The sequence below is a fragment of the Oncorhynchus mykiss genome, chromosome 9 (genome assembly GCF_013265735.2).
Source record: "Oncorhynchus mykiss isolate Arlee chromosome 9, USDA_OmykA_1.1, whole genome shotgun sequence".
Classification (NCBI taxonomy): Eukaryota; Metazoa; Chordata; class Actinopteri; order Salmoniformes; family Salmonidae; genus Oncorhynchus; species Oncorhynchus mykiss.
In genome coordinates, this window is record NC_048573.1 from 34,662,900 (window position 1) to 34,685,029 (window position 22,130).

Below are 22,130 nucleotides of genomic sequence, written 5' to 3' on the forward strand. Positions count from 1 at the left end.
TGATTTGAAGACGTGGAGCTATTGAATACACATCGCCCCGTGATCATTTTGATAGATTATAAACGTTTACTAATACCTAAAGTTGGATTATAAAAGTATTTCAAAGTGTTTTGTGAAAGTTTATCGTAGACTTTTTTAATTTAAAAAAATGACGCAGCGTTTTGAAACAATGTTTTTTTCTGAATTACACAGTTTCCATAGATGGCTATTTTGGGTATATATGGACCGATGTAATCGTAAAAAAGACCCAATAGTGATGTTTATGGGGCATATAGGAGTGCCAAGAAAGAAGCTTGTCAAAGGTAATGAATGTTTTATAGTTTATTTCTGCTATTTGTGTAGCGCCGGCTACGCTAATTATTTTGTTTACGTCGCCTTCAGGCATTTTGGGGTGTTGCATGCTATCAGATAATAGCTTCTCATGCTTTCGCCGAAAAGCATTTTAAAAATCTGACTTGTTGGCTAGATTCACAACGAGTGTAGCTTTAATTCAATACCCTGTATGTGTGTTTTAATGAACGTTTGAGTTTTAACAAGTACATTTAGCATTTAGCGTAGCGCATTTGCATTTCCAGGTGCCAGTTTTATTGCTTATTTAATCAGGACAACAGTTTTCAGCTGTGCTAACATAATTGCAAAATGGTTTTCTAATTAGCCTTTTAAAATTATAAACTTGGATTTGCAAACACAATGCGCCATTAGAACACGAGTGATGGTTTCTGATAATGGGCCTATGTAGATATTCCATTAAAAAATCTGCCATTTTCAGCTACAATAGTCATTTACAACAATAGCAATGTCTGCTGGAATTCTGATCAATTTTATGTTATTTTAATGGACAATAAAATGGCTTTGCTTTTTTTTTCGAAAGGTACTGTATGTGTATATAATATAAACTCTGCAACAAAAAAAAACTTTCCTTTTTCGGGACCATGTCCAAATTCTTAAAAATATATATTTTTCGGGCCCAAAGATAATTCTTAAAAACCTAAATAAATTCACAGATCATTGTAAAGGATTTAAACACTGTTTCCCATGCTTGCTCAATGAACCATAAACAATTAATGAACATGCACCTTGGAACGGTTGTTAAGACACTAACAGCTTACAGACGGTAGACAATTAAGGTCACAGTTATAAAAACTTAGAACACTAAAGAGGCCTTTCTGCTCACTCTGAAAAACACCAAAAGAAAGATACCCATGGTCCCTGCTCATCTTTGTGAACGTGAGACGCCTAAGACAGCGCTACAGGGAGACGGGACGGACATCTGATCGCAGTGGCTGACCACGTGTAACAACACCTGCACAGTATCGGAACATCTCAGGTACAGGTACTGGATGGCAACATCAACTGCCCGAGTTACACCAGGAACGCACAATCCCTCCTTCAGTGCTCAGACTTTCTGCAATAGGCTGAGAGAGGCTAGACTGAGGGCTTGTAGGTCTGTTGTTAGGCAGGTCCTCACCGGACATCACCGGAAACAACGTCGCCTATGGGCACAAACTCACCGTCGCTGGACCAGACAGGACTGGCAAAAAGTGCTTTCGTCTGACGAGTTGCAGTTTTGTCTCACCAGGGATGATGGTCGGACTCGTGTTTATCGTCAAAGTAATGAGCATTACACCGAGGCATGTACTCTGGAGCGGGATCGATTTGGAGGTGGAGAGTCTGTCATAGTCTAGGGCGGTGTGTCACAACATCATCGGACTGAGCTTGTTGTCATTGCAGGGAATCTCAACGCTGTGCGTTACAGAGAAGATATCCTCATCCCTCATGTGGTACCCTTCCTGCAGGCTTATCCTGACGTGACCCTCCAGCATGACAATGCCACCAGCCACACTGCTCATTCTTTGCGTGATTTCCTGCACGACAGGAATGTCAGTGTTCTGCCATGACCAGCAAAGAGCCCGGTTCTCTTTGAGCATTTATGGGACCTGTTGGATGGAGGGTGAGGGCTTGGGCCATTCCCCCCAGAAATGTTCAGGAACTTGCAGGTTCCTTGGTGGAAGAGTGGGGTAACTTCTCACAGCAAGAACTGGCAAATCTGGTGCAGTTCATGAGGAGGAAATGCACTCTAGTACTTAATGCAGATGGTGGCCACACCAGATGCTGTTTCTTTTGATTTTGACACATTATTCCATTTCTGTTAGTTACATGCCTGTGGAACTTGTTCAGTTTGTCTGTTGAATCTTGTTATTTTCATGTAAATATTTACACATGATTAGTTTGTTGAAAATAAACGCAGTTGACAGTGAGAGGATGTTTCTTTTTTTGCAGAGTTTATTATTTGTACGTTTTCCCGAGTCTCACCTTTCCATAGAGGGGTCATATTAGTGTGTAGCCTAAACTGTTCGGATGCTACAGACAGAAGTGGGCAGATTGATTGGCTGTACCGACTTCAGACGACTCCCTTGACACTGAGAACACCATCACATTCATGAGTCTCATCTTTCCAGAGTAGATCTTGGGCCAAACTGTTCGAACCCTACAGATTTTCGGGATGCCTCATGGTCTCACAAACACCGCTGTAGCTCGGCACCTTCCACTCCGGATGCGGAAGGCCGCCATTGGTGGATTGATTGTCAATGTGTGTTTGCTTACTGGCCACACGTCAGGCAGGCCAAGGGTTAAGCCTTTACCTTTTCAACCAGCTTGGTATTTTGTGTGGTATTGTTCTTGAACTCTCAAATTGATGAGTAATGTCATTAGGTTCCATTAGACTTGTTCCATCTGGGAAGGAGGGAAATTGTATTATGATGTGTCTGAGACTGCCGTAATCAGATCTGAATGTCAAAATCTGGGAAGTGACTACCTCTGGATGGCTTTTGGTCCATCGTGGTTGGAGGCCTCTGAACTTGGAGTGAACTGAGGATGGAAAATCTTCTACATTGTTTTTCTAATTCAGAAACAATGACAAGTTAGACACTGCATGTTTGAGACCCCTGGCCTGATGTACTATCAATAGCAGGGAAAGTAGGCTGCACTAGACACGTTGGGGAGACATCTAGATGTAACCTTTTGAAAGACATGTTAGTCAGCAGCTCAGCTCTGTGTGGTTTACCATAATCTTTCCTCATTGACCGCCCCTGCTCATGCTGGTAATTGTCTCTCACTTTTCCATCATATTTCTTTCACTTATTTAAACCTGTTATCTTTGATATCAGTGGTAATCTTCTTGAACTGCACTTTTGGTTAAGGGCTTGTAAGTAAGCATTTCACGGTAGTCTTAACTTGTTGTATTCTGTGTATGTGACAAAGTTTGATTTGATTTTAATGGTGGTAAGGAGAGGAGGAAAGGAAGCCATGAAGATCTGATTTAGCCTCTGATTCTCTCCTTACTCTTCTCATCTACTCCGCCCCCTCTCTCCAGATTCTGCAGGATTGTGCGAAGGCTCGTCGGGAGGTAGAGCTCCACTGGAGGGCGTCGCCCTGCTCTCACATCGTACGCATCATGGACGTCTATGAAAACCTCTACCAAGGCAGGAAGTGCCTGCTCATCGTCATGGAGTGGTGGGTGACTGACACACACACACACACGCACACACACACACACGCACACATTTAGCCTATGTTATTCAGTGTTTTCTCTCTCCATTTCAGTATGGATGGAGGTGAGCTATTCAGCCATATTCAAGACCGGGGGAACCAGGCATTCACAGAAAGAGGTAATGAGTAGGGCTGTTACGGGGACCGTATTACCGCCACACCGGCGGTAAGTAGTCATGACAGTCAAATTCCATGTGACCGTTTAGTCACGGTAGTTGGGCTTCTCCAAGCTCTGATGCTACTGATGGTCATTAGTAGCCTACCAAACTTGCTAACTGCCTGGTCCTCAGCACTCTATCGTCCCTATAATCACTCTGACATCAATGCAAATGTGATCTCAAATCTAATCAAACACTTCATGAGAGCCCATGAGCTCATGTTGTGCAACATTTCTATAGCTATGCAATTGCGGTAGAAAGCAATGATGACCTCTATTAAAAAGAGGATCCCATCAGCTTTCTATAGACACTACCTACTATATTTATTTCATAACCTTCCAAATATTAAGCACATTGCTTCTCTTTACAACAGAAGTATAGCCTACCTGGCTGGCACCACGGGAAAAGCGTCCTCCATTCGCTATTTAAGCGCATAGGTGACACCAGGGTTGGGAAGTAACGGATTACATGCTGTTATATGTAAGGGATTACGAAAAACCGGTAACTAATCCTTTACCAGCTAAAATATTGTCATCAGATTACAGATACTTTTGAAAAACTAGAGAATTACATCGAGGATTACTTTTAAATTCAGAAAGGATGTTTGCGTAAGAAAATATTTGACTTTTCTCTAATAAGCATTGAAAAAAGGTGCAAGTTGTTAAGTTTGTTCCACCTGAGTGAGTCTACTATGATGACATGCCAAATGTGTAGGATACAGTCCAAGCTATGTCTTTCAATGGTGCGACTGCTGTCGCCATCCAAAGATTACCCAACTTTAATAATAGCTTGTAGGCAAGGATGATAGCAGTGGTGAAGTCTACGGCGATACGGATATCACTTATTATTGATATCTACGTAGCGCATTGATGTGAATCCCACTGCTGTGCTCTCGTTTAGCTATTTGTGCCCTACGGATTGTGGTTGTTGTGTGGATGGCTGTTCACAAATTTCAATGTGTATTTGAACTCAATAATGGTTGAATTCAAGAAGTTTAAGCTGCCTATGAATCATTGTTTTTGAAACCAGTGGAAAATGTGCTCTTGCAACAGCAGATCCCAGCCTATGGAATAAAAGTGGGGCTTTTATTGCTCAATCTAATTCATGCAAATAAGGAAAATATTTATCAATAGGCCTAATTTGCAGACTTTTGATAGATTTAAAGGGACAATCTGTAGTTGCTACATCCATTTTTGGACTCAATTCAATTATATTTACATAAATGATATATATTAATGTTATTGTATGTAGCAGAAAGCGATGGGTTGGAAGAAGCCTACATAACCAACCCATAAAGTAAAATGTAACATCCATATATGGCCAGCTATGTAAACTTTAACATTGATTTATTTATCCTGCAATAGATGTCGTTCAATTGGTAACATTTTTGTCTTCTAATGACTCTTAAGGGGAAAGTAATCTAAAAGTAACTGAATGTAATCAGATTACTGAGTTTCGGTTATCCAAAAGTGATTTTTTTTTATTTTTACAATTTTGGACAGGTATCTCGTAACTGTAACTGATTACCCAATCCTACCCAATCCTGGATGACATATTTTTTTCCGCTGCCCCTGTTTCGAGACAGGTGCAGGATAATGGTCCATTCTAAATCAAAACACATTTCACATGTGTATTATTTAGGATATGGAAAGACAAACTTAAATCAAGAATAGTGTGATGGGTGACAATATTAGCCTATCACTTGTGAATGATGCCTAGATGTATGCTTTTTTGTGACTTTTTCCAAATCATAGTCGCACACCTAATGTAGCCTAGCCCATAGGCCTATATGTTCTGGTAAGGTTTGTATAACAACTAAAGTGGGCAAATAACTTCTTTAAATGAAACACATTAATCTGCTTTACATCAGGTGTAGAGCCTAACTGACATGCATACACAGTGCGTGAATTTCAAGTTTGGGGAAGATTCATTTTCACCATAAACATGCACCTTTTTATAATAAAAGCTTTGCATGCACTTTTGAGAATGGTGTTTTCCTGCTAATGGAACATTCGCTCGTATAGCCTAATAGTTGATCAACATTTTAAGCTAAACATTCTCATCTGTTGAGTTAGGTTCATTGCTTAAAACAGGTTTTTTGATGCTAGTGGTTGTATTAATTTGGGATCTATTGCATCTCACAGCTGTCCCAGACTATGTTTGGAATATTTATTTCTCGCAAAGAATGGGGTAGGTCAACCTTCGAACTATGCGGGATAGTAGATTGACATAGGCTATTGCTTTTGCTGTTTGTTAGGCCTACTCATCTTGTTGGCAGACAAAGTAAATATGGATAGTTCTTCCAATATCTTTAATATGCACCTCGGAATTGGATAAGGATGCGTCCCCAATGTGTCTGTCTTCACTTGTAGCCTGTGAGAAAGACTTGATCACATGACGTAGAGCCATGTGAGTGAGCTGTGCTTCGGCACTCAGCCGGGAGAAGGGCATTATAATTATTATATTCAGAACAAGGGCCACCAGCCGCAAAATGCATGGATTCTTTTAGGGGGCATTACAATGTAGCTGGGAAATTCGAGGCATTATCAAGTGCTTGTCATATTGTGAATGAGAGACAGATGAAGTGTGTACAGCCTTCACAAAAAAACAGCAGACCTCATGCCTTTCATGCAGCCTTAGAATGTATTAAAAATCAAAACATGCAGTTGAAGTCAGAAGTTTACATACACTTAGGTTGGAGTCATTAAAACGTGTTTTTTAACCACTCCACAAATTTCTTGTTAAACTATAGTTTTGGCAAGTTGGTTAGGACATCTACTTTGTGCATAACACAAGTAATTTTTCCAACAATTGTTTACAGACAGATTATTTCACTTATAATTCACCGTATCACAATTCCAGAAGTTTACATACACTAAGTTGACTGTGCCTTTAATCAGCGTGGAAAATTCAAGAAAATGATGTCATGGCTTTAGAAGCTTCTGATAGGCTAATTGACTTCATTTTAGTCGATTGGAGGTGTACATGTGGATGTATTTCAAGGCCTACATTCAAACTCAGTGCCTCTTTGCTTGACATCATGGGAAAAAAATCAAATAAATCAGCCAAGACCTCAGAAAAGACCTCCACAAGTCTTGTTCATCCTCCGTAAGGTACCACGTTCATCTGTACAAACAATAGTACACAAGTATAAACACCATGGGACCACACAGCCGTCATACCGCTCAGGAAGGAGACGCATTCTGTGTCCTAGATATGAACGAACTTTGGTGTGAAAAGTGCAAATCAATCCCAGAACAACAAAAGTATCTTCCAAAGTATCTATATCCACAGTAAAACGAGTCCTATATCGACATAACCTGAAAGGCCACTCAGCAAGGAAGAAGCCACTGCTCAAAAACTGCCATGAAAAAGCCAGACTACGGTTTGCAACCGCACATGGGAACAAAGACCGTACTTTTTGGAGAAATGTCCTCTGGTCTGATGAAACAAAAATATAACTGTTGTGGGGTGTTTTGCTGCAGGAGGGACTGGTGCACTTCACAAAATAGATGGCATCATGAGGTAGGAAAATTATGTGTGTATATTGAAGCAACATCTCAAGACATCAGTCAGGAAGTTAAAGCTTGGTCGCGAATCGGTCTTCCAAATGGACAATGACCCCAAGCATACTTCCAAAGTTGTGGCAAAATCGCTTAAGGAAAACAAAGTCAAGGTATTTGAGTGGCCATCACAAAGCCCTGACCTCAATAATATAAAACATTTTTGGGCAGAACTGGAAAAGTCTGTGCGAGCAAGGAGGCCTACAAACCTGACTCAGTTACACCAGCTCTGTCAGGAGGAATGGGCCAAAATTCACCCAATTTATTGTGGGAAGCCTGTGGAAGGCTAGCCAAAACGTTTGACCCAAGTTAAACAATTTAAAGTCAATGCTACCAAATACTAATTGAGTGTATGTAAACTTCTGACCCACTGGGAATGTGATGAAAGAAATAAAGGCTGAAATAAATAATTCTCTCTACTATTATTCAGACATTTCATATTCTTAAAATAAAGTGGTGATCAAAATGTACCTAAAACAGGGAATTTTTACTGGAATTAAATGTCAGGAATTGTGAAAAACTGAGTTTAAACGTATTTGGCTAAGGTGAATGTAAACTTCCGACTTCAACTGTAGCCCAACTAAAATTACGTAAATAACTCTACATTAAGAATATAGGAGTACCTATTTCTTTGTTAACCACTCAACACAGAATAGCTGCATGAGTGCACTCCCTCATTGTATTCATCTATGTGTTCTAGGCAAATGTCTGCTACATGAACTACTGTTGCCCACAGCCATATGGCATAGGCAGATCAGGGCCTGACATAAGGACAACTCAGGAGTATGCTATTCTGTTAATCTGAAATAATATATTTTTTCATATCATGTTTCTTTAGACCTGTCTAAAATAAAGAACGGATTGATTGTGATTGTAGGCTATATTACATGGCTTTATTAGACTTTTTAAAAGGTAGATGTTCCAAAGGTCTTAATCAGTGGCTTGTAGGCTATGCATGGAAGCCAGTAGATGCTAAATGTGTATGTTAATTAACGGTCAGTTACCGTGAGACGAGCAGTTATTTGCTTGACAATCACCGTCTGCCACAATTTCATGACCCCCACTGCCCTAGTAATAAAAAATATTTTCTCTAATCTCTCACCATATGAATAATGTATCCCTTCTAGAGGTCGACCGATTAACTAGGGCCGATTTTCAAGTTTTCTTAACAATCGGTAATCTGCCTTTTTGGACGCTGATTAAATTGCAATCCAGGCAGGCTGACCACCTGTTTTGCGAGTGCAGCATCAAAAGGACCTTGTGGCTACAAGGAGCCAAGGTAAGTTGCTAGCTAGCATTAAACTTAACTATATAAAAAAATGATCAATCTTCACATAGTTAACTTGTGATTATCTTGTCCTGTGTTGCATATAATCACTGCAGTGCCTGTTAATTTATCATCGAGTCACAGCCTACTTCAACTTCGCTCAACGGGTGCTGATTTCACAAAAGAGCATCCGTGAAAAAAGCACAATCGTTGCACTAATGTACCTAACGATCAACATCAATACCTTTTCTTAAAATCAATACACATAAATATATTATTTTAAACCTGCTTATTTAGTTAAAAGATTCATGTTAGCAGGCAATATTAACTTGTAGTGAAATTGTCACTTCTCTTGCGTTCAGTGCAAGCAGAGTCAGGATATATGCAGCAGCTTGGGCCACCTGGCTTGTTGCGAACTGTGTGAAGACCATTTCTTCCCAACAAAGACCGTAATTCATTTGCCAGAATTTTACGTACTTAAGACATACATTGCACAACCTTCAATGTTAACAGCAAAATTTAGATTTACGGTTGCCACTCGTTCGATAAAATACAGAACGCTTCGGTAATACACTGAAAGAAAAAAACATTTTGTTTTTTAAATGGTAGTTTCCGGATTTGACCATATTAATGACCAAAGGCTTGTTTTTCTGTGTGTTTTAGTATATTATAATTAAGTCTATGATTTGATAGAGCAGTCTGATTGAGCGGTGGTAGACAGCAGCAGGCTCATAAGCATTCATTCAAACAGCACTTTACTGCGTTTGCCAGCAGCTCTTAGCAATGCTTGAAGCACAGCGCTGTTTATGACTTCAAGCCTATCAACTCCCGAGAATAGGCTGGCAATACTAAAGTGCCTATAAGATCCAATAGTCAAAGGTATATGAAATACAAATGGTATAGAGCGAAATAGTTGACACGTCATAATTCCTATAGTAACTTGCAGCTGAACTTGAAAGGGGTTCCTTCGTTATTTTACCATTCATCCCTTCTGTGGGGAATGTCTTGATTTACTTCAATTACAGTCTGTGTTTCGTGTAGGCTTAAACCACCTCAGCATGTTGATGCTCGTGTAAATCTCGCAAATATAAGGTAACGTTTGTCAACATATTTTCATAAACTCCACTCTACAAAAAAAATATATCTTCGCTTATATTTAGCCAATATTGATCAGAGTTACCTTGTCCTATGGATATCTACACAGTTATCAAATTGGCGTAAGCCTACAAGAAACACAGACCTTATTTGAAGTGAATCTAAAAATATCCTAAGGAATAAATGAATGAAGGAACTGCTTTTCAGATTTTGCTGGAAGGTGTCATGGGAATTATGAGTCACAATTTTAGTCAAATCTTATTATTATTATTATTAAAATAGGATTTCATGCATATAGAAATTAGTTTTTTTGTTTTCAACATTCATCCACAGGTAACTTAAACTATAGTTTTATTATTCAAACAGTTGAGAGTATTTGTATCTCCTAAGCAGACTCTTCAGTATCCTTGTCACTGCAGAGAGCTGTGCGTGTGTGTACGATTATATTAATTTTACAGGCGGCAGAGAAAAGCAGAGCACCAGTGTGGGACTTTTACATTGAATTGGCACCAGGGAAAGCAATGTGTCTCATTTGTGAGAAAGATGTAGGTCAAAGAATACCACCAAACTGGAATCACCTTAAGATCACTCATCCAAATGCTCATAAGGAAGCAGTGATGAAAAAAGCAAATACAAATTCTTCACAAGGAAAAGGTGATAGACACATCGCAAGCTACAATATTACAACTTTTTAATAAACAAACAAAATGGCAAGATAAAAGACAAAAGACCCAAGGGCCAAGAAGATGGATGAAGCCATTTTTGAGATGATGTTGGTTTTCAGTGGCTGATTACTGTTGCTGAACCCTGGCACAGGATTAAAGATGAAAGATTCTACCTCCACAGAAATGCTAGATAAAACGCATGAAAGAGTTGCGAAGAATCTGGTGGCACCAGTGAATGCTCCACACATGGCATTCACAACTGACTGCTGGTCAGGCACTACAGAATCCCTGATGAGCCTTACTGGACATTTCATTGACAATGTCTGGACAAGAAAGCAGGTTGTGCTGAATGTCAAGACTACGATTGGACCACACACAGGAAACTACATCAGAGATGTTTTTGACCATGTTGTAATACTGTGAAATCCACACAGAACGTGTAGTGCTGGTCCTCAGGGACAGTGGGGCAAACATGGTGAAAGGTATGAGACTGGCAGAGCTTCCAGACTTCAGCTGCAGTGCACACACCCTACAGCTTGTAATCAATGATGGCCTATCCAGTCAGAGCTGTGCTAGACATTATTGCCATGTTGAAGAGCTGTGCAACTCACTTTGACCACTCTGTACTGGCCAAACAGAGGCTGAGGGTCATTCAGGAAGTGCTTGGCCTTCCCAAACACAGCATCATCCAAGAAGTTCAAACTCGCTGGAACTCAACACTACACATGTTGCAGAGGATGTTTGAACAGAGGCGTGCACTGAATGTGAATGCAGGTGAATACGGACACATCAGCAGTTTGTCTGCTGCACAGTGGGACATTGTCTCTAACCTAATTAAGACTCTGGCACCTATGGAGGAGGTGACACTGGAGATGTGCCTCCAACTCTACAGCCGCATGCAGCCGCAGCCGCATGCACAGCCAGAAGAGGACTGGCCACCCCACAGCCTGGTTCCTCTCTAGGTTTCTTCCTAGGTTTTGGCCTTTCTAGGGAGTTTTTCCTAGCCACCTGCATTGCTTGCTGTTTGGGGTTTTAGGCTGGGTTTCTGTACAGCACTTTGAGATATCATCTGATGTACGAAGGGCTATATAAATAAATTTGATTTGATCATCCCCGGTGTGTTGGTGCTGAAGCTGCAGCAAGAGGGTTCTTTTACTCAAGGCATCAACTTTACGGAAGACCATGCTGGACAGTCTGACAAGGTGGTTCTCCAAGGCCGAGCAGACCAAGTGCCTGGTGCTGGCAACTGTCCTGGATCCACGTTACTAGAGCTTCGCCTTCACCTCAGGGACAGCACGAGAGAAAGCAAAAGAGTGGCTGAAAAACAAATCTGACCTTCTAAGAAACCAAATCCCAGAGCCACAGCTGGGACTAGTGAAGAGGAGACTAGTGAAGAGGAGGACCCAGATCCAGGTGCTAAGAGTCCGTCTGGTGGACAGCCTCTACACTAGAGTCGTTGGAAGTCAATAGGACAGTCCAGTGAAGTTTTGAAATGGAGTTGGAGCGTTACCTCACATAGCCTGTCATTGACAGAAAGAGTGGCTTGCCTTTGGAGTGGCGGAAGCAGAATGAGGACAGACTTCAATCACTCACTCCACTGATAAAGACGTTTCTCTGTCCCCCACCTTCTTCAGTCCCAAGCGAGAGAGTGTTCAGTGAGGTGGGGATAATTTTATGATAAGCAGAGGAGCAGACTGACAGTGGAGCATGCAGACAAGCTCTGCTTTCTGCACTACAACCTAAAACTTAACTGGGAATATTGAAGACTCATGTTAAAAGGAACCACCAGTTTTCATATGTTCTCATGTTCTGAGCAAGGAACTTAAACATTAGCTTTTTTACAAGGCACATATTGCACTTTTACTTTCTTCTCCAACATGGTGTTTTTGCATTATTTAAACCAAATTGAACATGTTTCATTATTTATTTGAGACTAAATTAATTTGATTTATGTATTATATTAAGTTAAAATAAAGTGTTCATTGTTCATTCAGTATTTTTGTAATTGTCACGTATGTATGTATGTATGTATGTATGTATGTATGTAAAATCGTCTGGGTTAATCGGTTTTGGCTTATTTCGGTCCTCCAATTTGTATCGGTGTTTAAAAATCAGTCGGCCGACCTCTTATCCCTTCACTCCACTGGTATTCAACTCTGTTCACTCTCTCAGTTATGCCTCTAACTCGGTCTTTCTCTTCTCTCCCACCCCGTCTAGAGGCCTCTGACATCATGAAGAGTATAGGAGAAGCTATCCAGTACCTGCATGCCATTGACATCGCTCATAGAGACATTAAGGTAAAGTCTCTGGTGATTCAATGAACAGAATTACACTAAACATCTCTTATTTTGCGTACATGTTCAGTCCAATAAATAATTATGCTATTTTCTCGTCCATCAGCCAGAAAATCTGTTGTACACTTCCAAAAAACCAGATGCACTCCTCAAACTAACCGATTTTGGGTTTGCCAAAGAAATCACCACACTCAACTCCCTGGCAACGCCATGCTACACCCCCTATTATGTTGGTAAGGTTACACAACTCAGTCTTACTGACTGGTTTAATAGTACAGCCTACCCTGTTAGTATAATTATTTGTGAATATTTCAGTGGCATTGATGATTAAGTTCATAAAATACAAGGCTTCAATGTATTTTGAGTCTGTATTTCCTCTCCTTGATCTCAGCCCCTGAGGTTCTTGGTCCAGAGAAGTACGACAAATCCTGTGATATGTGGTCTCTGGGTGTTATCATGTATATCCTGTAAGTGATACAAAATAGCTTGACAGCATGAATCAATTCCCAATAACTGCGCTGTACAAGATGTACGACCTTACGTGGTTCTTATATATTCTCCTCTCCTCCTACCACCTAGGCTGTGTGGATATCCTCCCTTCTACTCTAACCACGGCCTGGCCATCTCCCCTGGGATGAAAAAGCGCATCAGGAACGGACAGTACGAGTTCCCCAACCCAGAGTGGTCTGACGTGTCAGAGGACGGTAAGAGAGAGAGAGAAGACAGATATTTACAGTTGAAGTCGGAAGTCTACATGCACCTTAGCCAAATACATTTAAACTCAGTTTTTCACAATTTCTGACATTTATTCCTAGTAAAAAATGTCCTGTCTTTGGTCAGATCACCACTTTATTTTAAGAATGTGAAATGTCAGAATAATAGAAGGAAATTGATTTATTTCAGCTTTTATTTCTTTCATCACATTCCCAGTGGGTCAGAAGTTTACATACACTCAATTAGTATTTGGTAGCATTGCCTTTAAATTGTTTAACTTGGGTCAAACGTTTTGGCTAGTCTTCCACAGGCTTCCCACAATAAGTTGGGTGAATTTTGGCCCACTCCTGCTGACAGTCAGGTTTGTAGGCCTCCTTGCTCGCACATGCTTTTTCAGTTCAACCCACACATTTTCTATAGGATTGAGGTCAGATCTTTGTGATGGCCACTCCAATACCTTGACTTTGTTGTTCTTAAGCCATTTTTCCAAAACTTTGGAAGTATACTTGGGGTCATTGTCCATTTGGAAGACCCATTTGCGACCAAGCTTTAATTTCCTGACGGATGTCTTGAGATATTGCTTCAATATATCCACATAATTTTCCTACCTCATGATGCCACCTATTTTGTGAAGTGCACCAGTCCCTACTGCAGCAGAGCACCCCCTCAACATGATGCTGCCACCCCCGTGCTTCATGGTTGGGATGGTGTTCTTCGGCTTGCAAGCCTCCCCCTTCTTCCTCCAAACTGTGGATATGGATAATTTTGTACCTGCTTCCTCCAACATCTTCTCAAGGTCCTTTGCTGATGTTCTAGGATTGATTTGCACTTTTCGCACCAAAGTACGTTCATCTCTAGGAGACAGAACGTGTTTCCTTCCTGAGCGGTATGACGGCTGCGTGGTCCCATGGTGTTTATACTTGCGTACCATTGTTTGTACAGATGAACGTGGTAACTTCAGGCATTTGGAAATTGCTCCCAAGGATGAACCAGACTTGTGGAGGTCTCCAATTTTTTTCTGAGGTCTTGGCTCATTTATTTTGATTTCCCCATGATGTCAAGCAAAGATTTTGAAGGTAGGCCTTGAAATACATCCACAGGTACACCTCCAATTGACTCAAATAATGTCAGTTAGCCTATCAGAAGCTTCTGAAGCCATGACATCATTTTCTGGAATTTTCCAAGCTGTTTAAAGGCACAGTCAACTTAGTGTGTATGAACATCTGACCCACTGGAATTGTGATACAGTGAATTATAAGTGATATAATCTGTCTGTAAAAAATTACTTGTGTCATGCACAAAGTAGATGTCCTAACCGACTTGCCAAAACTATTGTTTAACAAGAAATTTGTGGAGTGGTTGAAAAACGAGTTTTAATGACTCCAACCTAAGTGTATGTAATTATCTGACTTCAACTGTATATGGGCTGGGTTCAAAATTAATATCTTGACTTTGATGGTAATTACCTGAATTGCTTAACTAACTGTTTTCCTGTGTTTTCTCTCTCCAGCCAAACAGTTGATCCGTTACTTACTGAAGACTGAGCCCACCCAGAGGATGAGCATCACAGAGTTCATGAACCACCCCTGGATCAATGTAATCACAGCACCCTTCTGTTATCCCTATAGTCCAGGCAGTTGGACCATGATGCAGTCGTTGTCAATTGTTATGAAGATGCATACTGATTATTCACTAGCAACTTTCAATGCAACTAGACCACAAGAAGACAACAGAAGAGTGCAATAAATGGTTGTTTGTTTCTGAATGGAATTTCACAATTCTCAAAAGTTATCATATTACATTTTTATTTAACCTTAATTTATCTAGGTTAGTCTCATTGAGTTAAACATATATTTTTCAGAGGGGCCTGGTCCAACCAAGACAGCAGCAGAGGGAAACAATTATTCCTTACCATTTGGTTTACACCACATTTAACATTGTTGGTGACTTTTATTATTCCCTTTCAAAATCTTCACCTTTTCGTTGACATACAGCCTTAAAGGAAAACGCATTAAGTCAGACCTTTTCCGGCTTTTACACAGTAACCCACAATATCGAGGTGGGGGGAAAAATCTAGAAAATGTATTGACATGAATACAGTAAAATACCCTGTTTGGATACGTGAACACCCCCCTGAGTAAATACTTGGAACCACATTTTGCTTGAATTACAGCCACGAGTCTCTTTTTGAATATGCCTCTATTTACTTTGTACATGTAGGCTGTGCAATATTTGCCCATTCTTCCTTGTAGAGTTGTTCAAACTCAGACAAATTGCATGGTGACCGTTCACGGACTACACTCTTGGAGTCATTCCACAGAGTTTCAATGGGATTTAGGTCAGTGCTCTGTCTAGGACACTCAAGGATATTTACCTTCTTGTCCTTCAGCCACTGTACTATTACTTTGGCAGTGTGCTTTAGGCCATTTGTCATGTTGAAATGTGATCCATCTTCCCATATTCAATTTCTTGGCGGAGGGCTGCAGGTCTTCCTCAAGAATCTGTCGGTATTTTGTACTGTCCATTTCCCCTTCTATTCTGACAAGTGCTCCAGTCCCTGCTGAAGAGAAACACCCCATCAACAGGATGTTGCCACCGCCAAGCTTTACTCTAGGCATGGGGTTCTTTGGGTGGAAAGATGTTGGGTTTTGACCTCAGTACCTCTTGCCACTTGGCCTCAGAATCTACAATGTGATTTTTGGCAAAGCTCAAACAAGACTTGATGTGGCTTTTTTTGAGGAGTTTTTTTTTCTTGCCACCCTCCCATAGAGGCCAGATTTGTGGAGCGCTTGTGATATTGTGGTCATATGCACGCACACGTTGTCCAGTCTTTGCCGTAAAGACCTGAAGCTCCTTCAAAGTCGCCATTGGCTTCTTGGTAGCCTCTGATCAGTCTCCTCCTTGCCCGATCATTCAGTTTGGAGCGACATCCTGAACTATGTAGGGTCTGGGTGGTGCCATACGCCTTCCACTTCTTACTAATGGTCTTAACTGTGCTCCGAGGGATAGACAAAGCCTTTTACTTTTTTTATATCAATCCCGACTTTCCACAATTTTATCTCGTAGATCATTTGAAAGTACCTTTCCGCCCATAGTGGATTCTTTGCTTTGAATTGTACTACTAAGCAGTGGAGTCCTCTATGAACAACTCCTTTTATTCTGAACTTATCAACGTCACTACAATTGACCACAGAAGCCAATTAGCTTGATTTGTGATCTGGTTATACTTCAAGTTTGCAATTGCAATTCTAAGGGGGTGGTGTTTACTTATCCAAATAGGGTATTTGACTGTTTTACTTGTGATTAATTTTCAGAGTAAAAAATACATAAATCACTTGGATTTTGTGGGTTACTGTGTGTAAATAAAGCTGGAAAAAGTCACATTTTGTGTTTTAAATTTCAGGCTGTAAGGCAAAAAAGGTGAACATTTTGAAAGGGGGTGGTGACTCTCTATACCCACTGTTAGCAGTTGATCTTATTCTTCAATAACACAGCCCCCAAAGCAAATCAGGGGGAGAAAATCATAGATGTTATGCTGGGAAGTAGATGGTCGATGTTCATTCTTCCCTGTCCTCAATGATTCTCCACAGAACAAAGACACAGGAGGTAATTTATAACCCTTAACCCGAGCCTTTGATTGACCAATTACAATTCCTTGCAGTAAAATTGGGCCAATGGCCAAAAAATAAGTTATTCTGTTATAGGCTCAATGTATGGACGATTCTGACCAATGAGATCTTGCCACATGAATCCAGAACTGAAACCCCTACACAGATTCTAACCAGATGTTGAATTGAAAATCAACTATTTCCATTGATCGTTAATTTCCTATTGACCTCTAGTCCTCTGTGTTGTGTGTATTATCCTAAAATATTCTTACACCACTGTACATTACAATTGCCAGCAGCATACCACCCTGCATACCACTGCTGCCTTGCTTCTGAAGCTAAGCAGGGTTGGTCCTGGTCAGTTCCTGGATGTGAGACCAGATGCTGCTGGAAGTGGTGTTGCAGGGCCAGTAGGAGGCACTCTTTCCTCTGGTCTAAAAAAATACATATTTCAGATGGGACGTTAAACGGGTGTCCTGACTCTCTGAGGTCATTAAAGATCCCATGGCACTTATCGTAAGAGTAGGGGTGTTAACCCCGGTGCCCTGGCTAAATTCCCAACCTGGCCCTCAAACCATCACGGTCACCTAATAATCCCCAGTTTACAATTGGCTCATTCATCCCCCTCCTCTCCACTGTAACTATTCCCCAGGTCGTTGCTGTAAATGAGAACATGTTCTCAGTCAACTTACCTGGTAAAATAACAGATAAATAAATAAAATAAAAAGAAACATACAAGTGTCATGGATGAAGTTAATCATATGTACCACCGCATGAAGTCCTAATGACAATCACATTCCTCAGTCAACTAAACTAAACTGGCCATGTGATGTCAACACGACACATTTGCTGTTGTAGCATATTATGTTGCTGCAATCACATCCTTTTCTTGCCTGGTGGTCCAGTCTGTTTGTGCTTAAGCTAACTCCTCTCTGTTTCGCTTCTTTGACATACCAAAGAAACTTGCCTCACAGTAATGGTAACTTGGCAACCATAAAACCACATACGGTATGGGACCGGGATATTCTTTTACAACATGTTTTTTTGTAATAATTGACCTCCCTAGAGTTGCTGAATACTTTTCACATTTCCAATTTGATCCTATATTCATGTTCCTTGATTGGACACAATGCTTTTTCCAAAGCAATGCGCTAACCTAAGCTGATCTCTCTACAGCAGTCTATGGAGGTCCCTCAGACCCCTCTCCACACCAGTCGCGTACTGCAGGAGGAGCAGGACGTCTGGGAGGAGGTCAAGGTGAGCACTGGCACTGCAGTGATGTGAATGCATTCTTTCTGCATCTAACTTGGATCCACACACCTCTAGCATGCAGAGCACAAAAACAACAATATCCTACTATAGACTGTACAAAATACAGTGTTTTGGTCTGCTTCTATCTACATAATTGCACATTTGCTCCTTTGGATGTTCTTGGTCCTTTACACATTATGTATAATTGTTTCTATGTGATTTGCTAATGGTGTGATTGTTGTTACTAGGAGGAAATGACAAGTGCCCTGGCAACCATGAGAGTGGACTATGAGCAAATCAAAATCAAGACCATCGAGGATTCGACCAATCCGCTGCTGATTAAGAGAAGGAAGAAAGCAAACAATGCAGCCACTAAACCACCAGGCCTGTGAAACAAAATAACTTGCACCGCACATGCCCTTCCATGCGGTGAAAGAGAGCTGATAGGGCAAACAGGGATTATTTAAAGGGTGAAAGTCTGAATCTCCAGAAATATTACTTTTCCAGTTTTTTGAACTTCCTTTTTAGTTGTTTTATTCTCATCGTTTTACCCCATTTTAATGTTTTTTTTCCCCCACCTTGCCATTCAAGGTAAAGAACCATTTTGTTCATGTGCTTTTTTGTCCACACAGAGATCAGATGTTTATCGTCACGTCTCTGTGATGTACTGGGTTTTTCTGTCGTTGTTGCTGATCACTGCAAGCTGACTGCACTGTAACTAATCCAGTATCTTGACCCAGCTCTGTTCTGTGTTTTATCATTGTTGATTCCCCTCGGTATTGGCCACATGTTTTTCTAACTTTATCTGTGGGTCTTCAGATGATACTGCCATGAAAACATTGAATGCTTCTCCAGTTATACTGTGGATCCATAATATTTTTCTGCTATGCACTGGTTAACTCTACACAATGGAGGAAGCATCACTTTTCTTTGTTTAATTGGATGTCCTTTAGTTTCTTCTTCCTTTAGTTGTCATTCATTTTATATACTTATTCACACCTCACACCAACAATATACATTTTCTATTTGTTGTGTGAGGTTTTTGTTGCCCCGAACTCTCTGATTTTATTTTGATTGGACTTCTAAGTTGTATGACTGCAGTTGACTGTGTTTTCATTGTTGGTTGGGTTTGATTTCTTAGCCAACGCACCCATAGCCAAAGTTATAGTCACCATATTTTTTAGAGTGGACTGACTGTTTAGAAAGACTGTGTGCCTTGAGGACATTGGGAAAAATCCTTACTTGATATTTATGCTCACAGCCTAACTTTTCACACACATCTATCTCCCATTGAGGTAATGCATGATTGACACAAGTTCAAGGTCTGTGCACTAATCTCAAATTTAAATTTTTCCCAGTATGATAACAGTGGGGGAATATTCAAGCCACTTTGGCTGTAGCAAATGTACATTGTGTTATCAAATATCCAAACCATGAGATCACAAAATCACCACATCCCACAGATGTTGTAGCCTACTTCACAATTATCCTGATTGCAATTGTTTAAATATATTTTCAGTGAATTCCCACTAATGAACTATACAACACAAGTGTCACTATTAGTTTCCACGCAGCAGCAATAATGTTTTGGGTTTCTGCTGTGTTAGGTGATGGGGAACACTGAGTGTAGGGCACCATTGTAATGCATAGTGGTATGGCAGTACACATATGACATGTAGCACTGGCTGTCTTTTGGATTAAAACTTGTATAAAATCCCTTATCCGTTCAAATGTGTTGATTGATGTGTGACTGGTGGTGTTGTGCCACAATCCTAAAGTAGCCTTGATGTCAAACTGTGGCAATGTAGGACATTATCCTGTTTGTGCAGCCCTGTACCACCATCTGCTGTCATGGAGATGGAAAGACAACCTCTTATACAGTGCCTTCAGAAAGCATTCACAATCCTTTTGCCAACACAAAATAATAATGTCAAAGTGCAAGAACAATTCTCACTTGTAAAAAAAATATGATTAGATAAGTATTCACCCCCTGTTTCTATTTTATAATCACTTTTGTCAGGAATTGGAGCTGTGAGTCTTTCTGGGTGGGTCTCTAAGAGGTTTCCAACATTTGCACATTTTTTAAATGTTTTATTCTTCAATCATTCTCAAGTTAGTTGTTGATCAGTGCTTGACTATCATTTTCGGCCACTCGGGACAATCACTGTCTTGGTAAGCAACTCCAGTGTAGATTTGGCCTTGTTTTAGGTTATTGTCCTGCTGAAAAGTGAAGTCATCTCCCAGTGTCTGGTGCAAAGCAGACTGAACCAGGTCTTCCTCTGGGATTTTACCTGTGCTTAGCTCCATTCTGTTTTATCCTGAAACTCCCCCGTCCTTAACGATTACAAGCATACCCATAACATGATGCCGCCACCACTATGCTTGAAAATATGGAGAGTGGTACTCGTGTTGTTTGGGGAAAATCCAATACATTAACAACACATTGTATTCAGGACAAAAAGTAAATAGCTTTGCCACATTTTTTTTGCTTTAAAACTTTAGTGCCTTATTGCAAACGGGATGCATGTTTTGGAATATTTATGTTTTGTACATGCTTCCACCTTTACACTCTGTCAATTAGGTTAGTATTGTGGAGTAACTACAATGTTGATCCATCCTCAGTTTTATATCACAGCCATTAAACTGTTTTATATTCACCATCTGCCTCATGGTGAAATCCTTGAGCTGTTTCCTTCCTCTCCGGCAACTGAGTTTCTTTCTCGTGACTGGGTGTATTAATGCACAATTCAAGGTGTAATCAATAACTTCATGCTCAAAGTGATATTCAATGTATGCTTTTTTTTATACCCATCTATTAATAGGTGCCCTTTGCGAGGAATTGGTAAACCTCCCTGGTCTTTGTGGTTGAATCTGTTTGAAATGCACTGCTCAACTGAGGGACCTTACAATTATCTGTATGTGTAAAGTACAGAGATGAGGTAATCATACAAAAATCATGTTTAACACTATTATTGCACACAGAGTCCATGCAACTTATATGACTTAAGCCCATTTTTACTCCTGAACTTATTTAGGCTTGCATTACAAAGGGGTTGAATACTTACTGACAATGACAATTCTCAACACATAATTCCACTTTGACATTACGGGGTATTGTGTGAGGGCCAGTGACAAAAGGTAAATGTAATCTATTTTAAATTCAGGCTTTAATGCAAAATTTTGACATTCAAGGTGTGTGAATCCTTTTGTAAATGTAATTCAGTTCAACACTTCAAGGAAGAGGCTTACATAATAAGATGTTTGTTGCATTTGGCCATGTCATTATTGCCATGTCCCCTGATGTGTGGTTACATCCAGACCCCCTTTTGTAGGCCTGCGGATCAATACCCCCCTTCTCCCCCAACGTACTGTTGGGAGTTAGAATAGTAGAAATACACCAAGGTGAAATTTGGTTTTGCATCAGTTGTTCTCTTGCCAGTCACTTACACTCAATTAACACGTCAGCAAAAAAAAAAATGTGATTGGTAAGTTAGTCTATCCAGCTATCTAAACTTGTAGTAATCATGGTCGACGGGGGGGCCCCGTTGATTTTGTTAGTCACTCACTCTGATATATTAAAAACGGGAAACATTTGTCTCCTTCCTATGGCAAAATGTGTAGAATTCCAGGAAATGACCTGTAAAACTGAAAAATGTTTTCTCTTTCCCATGGCAAAATTAGTAGAATTGCATGAAATTTGCTTTGAAACTGCAATATTTTGTCTAAACCCTATGGCAAAATGTGTAGAATTGCAGGAAATTAAATCTAAAACTTTATACAGCTGCACCATCGAGAGACTGGCTGCATCACCACCATGTATGGCAACTGCTCAGCATCTGACCTGTCATCCAGGACCTAGAGTGCCAGTCAAAAGTTGGGACACACCTACTCATTCAAGTGTTTCTCTTTATTTTTACTATTTTCTACATTGTGGAATAATAGTGAAGTTGCACTGCAATTAACTGT

The 22,130-nt window shown here is 40.4% G+C and overlaps 1 protein-coding gene across 1 annotated transcript in view; it reads left to right on the top strand.

The window, feature by feature from the left end:
* Positions 1 to 19,885, top strand: part of LOC110531961 (MAP kinase-activated protein kinase 2) — a 39,866-nt gene extending 19,981 nt beyond the window's left edge. The window contains exons 2-10 of the mRNA XM_021615507.2: positions 3,374 to 3,513; positions 3,604 to 3,668; positions 12,515 to 12,594; positions 12,698 to 12,824; positions 12,983 to 13,058; positions 13,171 to 13,295; positions 14,816 to 14,901; positions 18,090 to 18,170; positions 18,413 to 19,885. Coding sequence (XP_021471182.1) covers positions 3,374 to 3,513; positions 3,604 to 3,668; positions 12,515 to 12,594; positions 12,698 to 12,824; positions 12,983 to 13,058; positions 13,171 to 13,295; positions 14,816 to 14,901; positions 18,090 to 18,170; positions 18,413 to 18,556 — 924 coding nt within the window. The 3' untranslated portion in view covers positions 18,557 to 19,885. The remainder of the gene's footprint in view (positions 1 to 3,373; positions 3,514 to 3,603; positions 3,669 to 12,514; positions 12,595 to 12,697; positions 12,825 to 12,982; positions 13,059 to 13,170; positions 13,296 to 14,815; positions 14,902 to 18,089; positions 18,171 to 18,412) is intronic.
* The last annotated feature ends 2,245 nt before the right edge of the window (positions 19,886 to 22,130 follow it).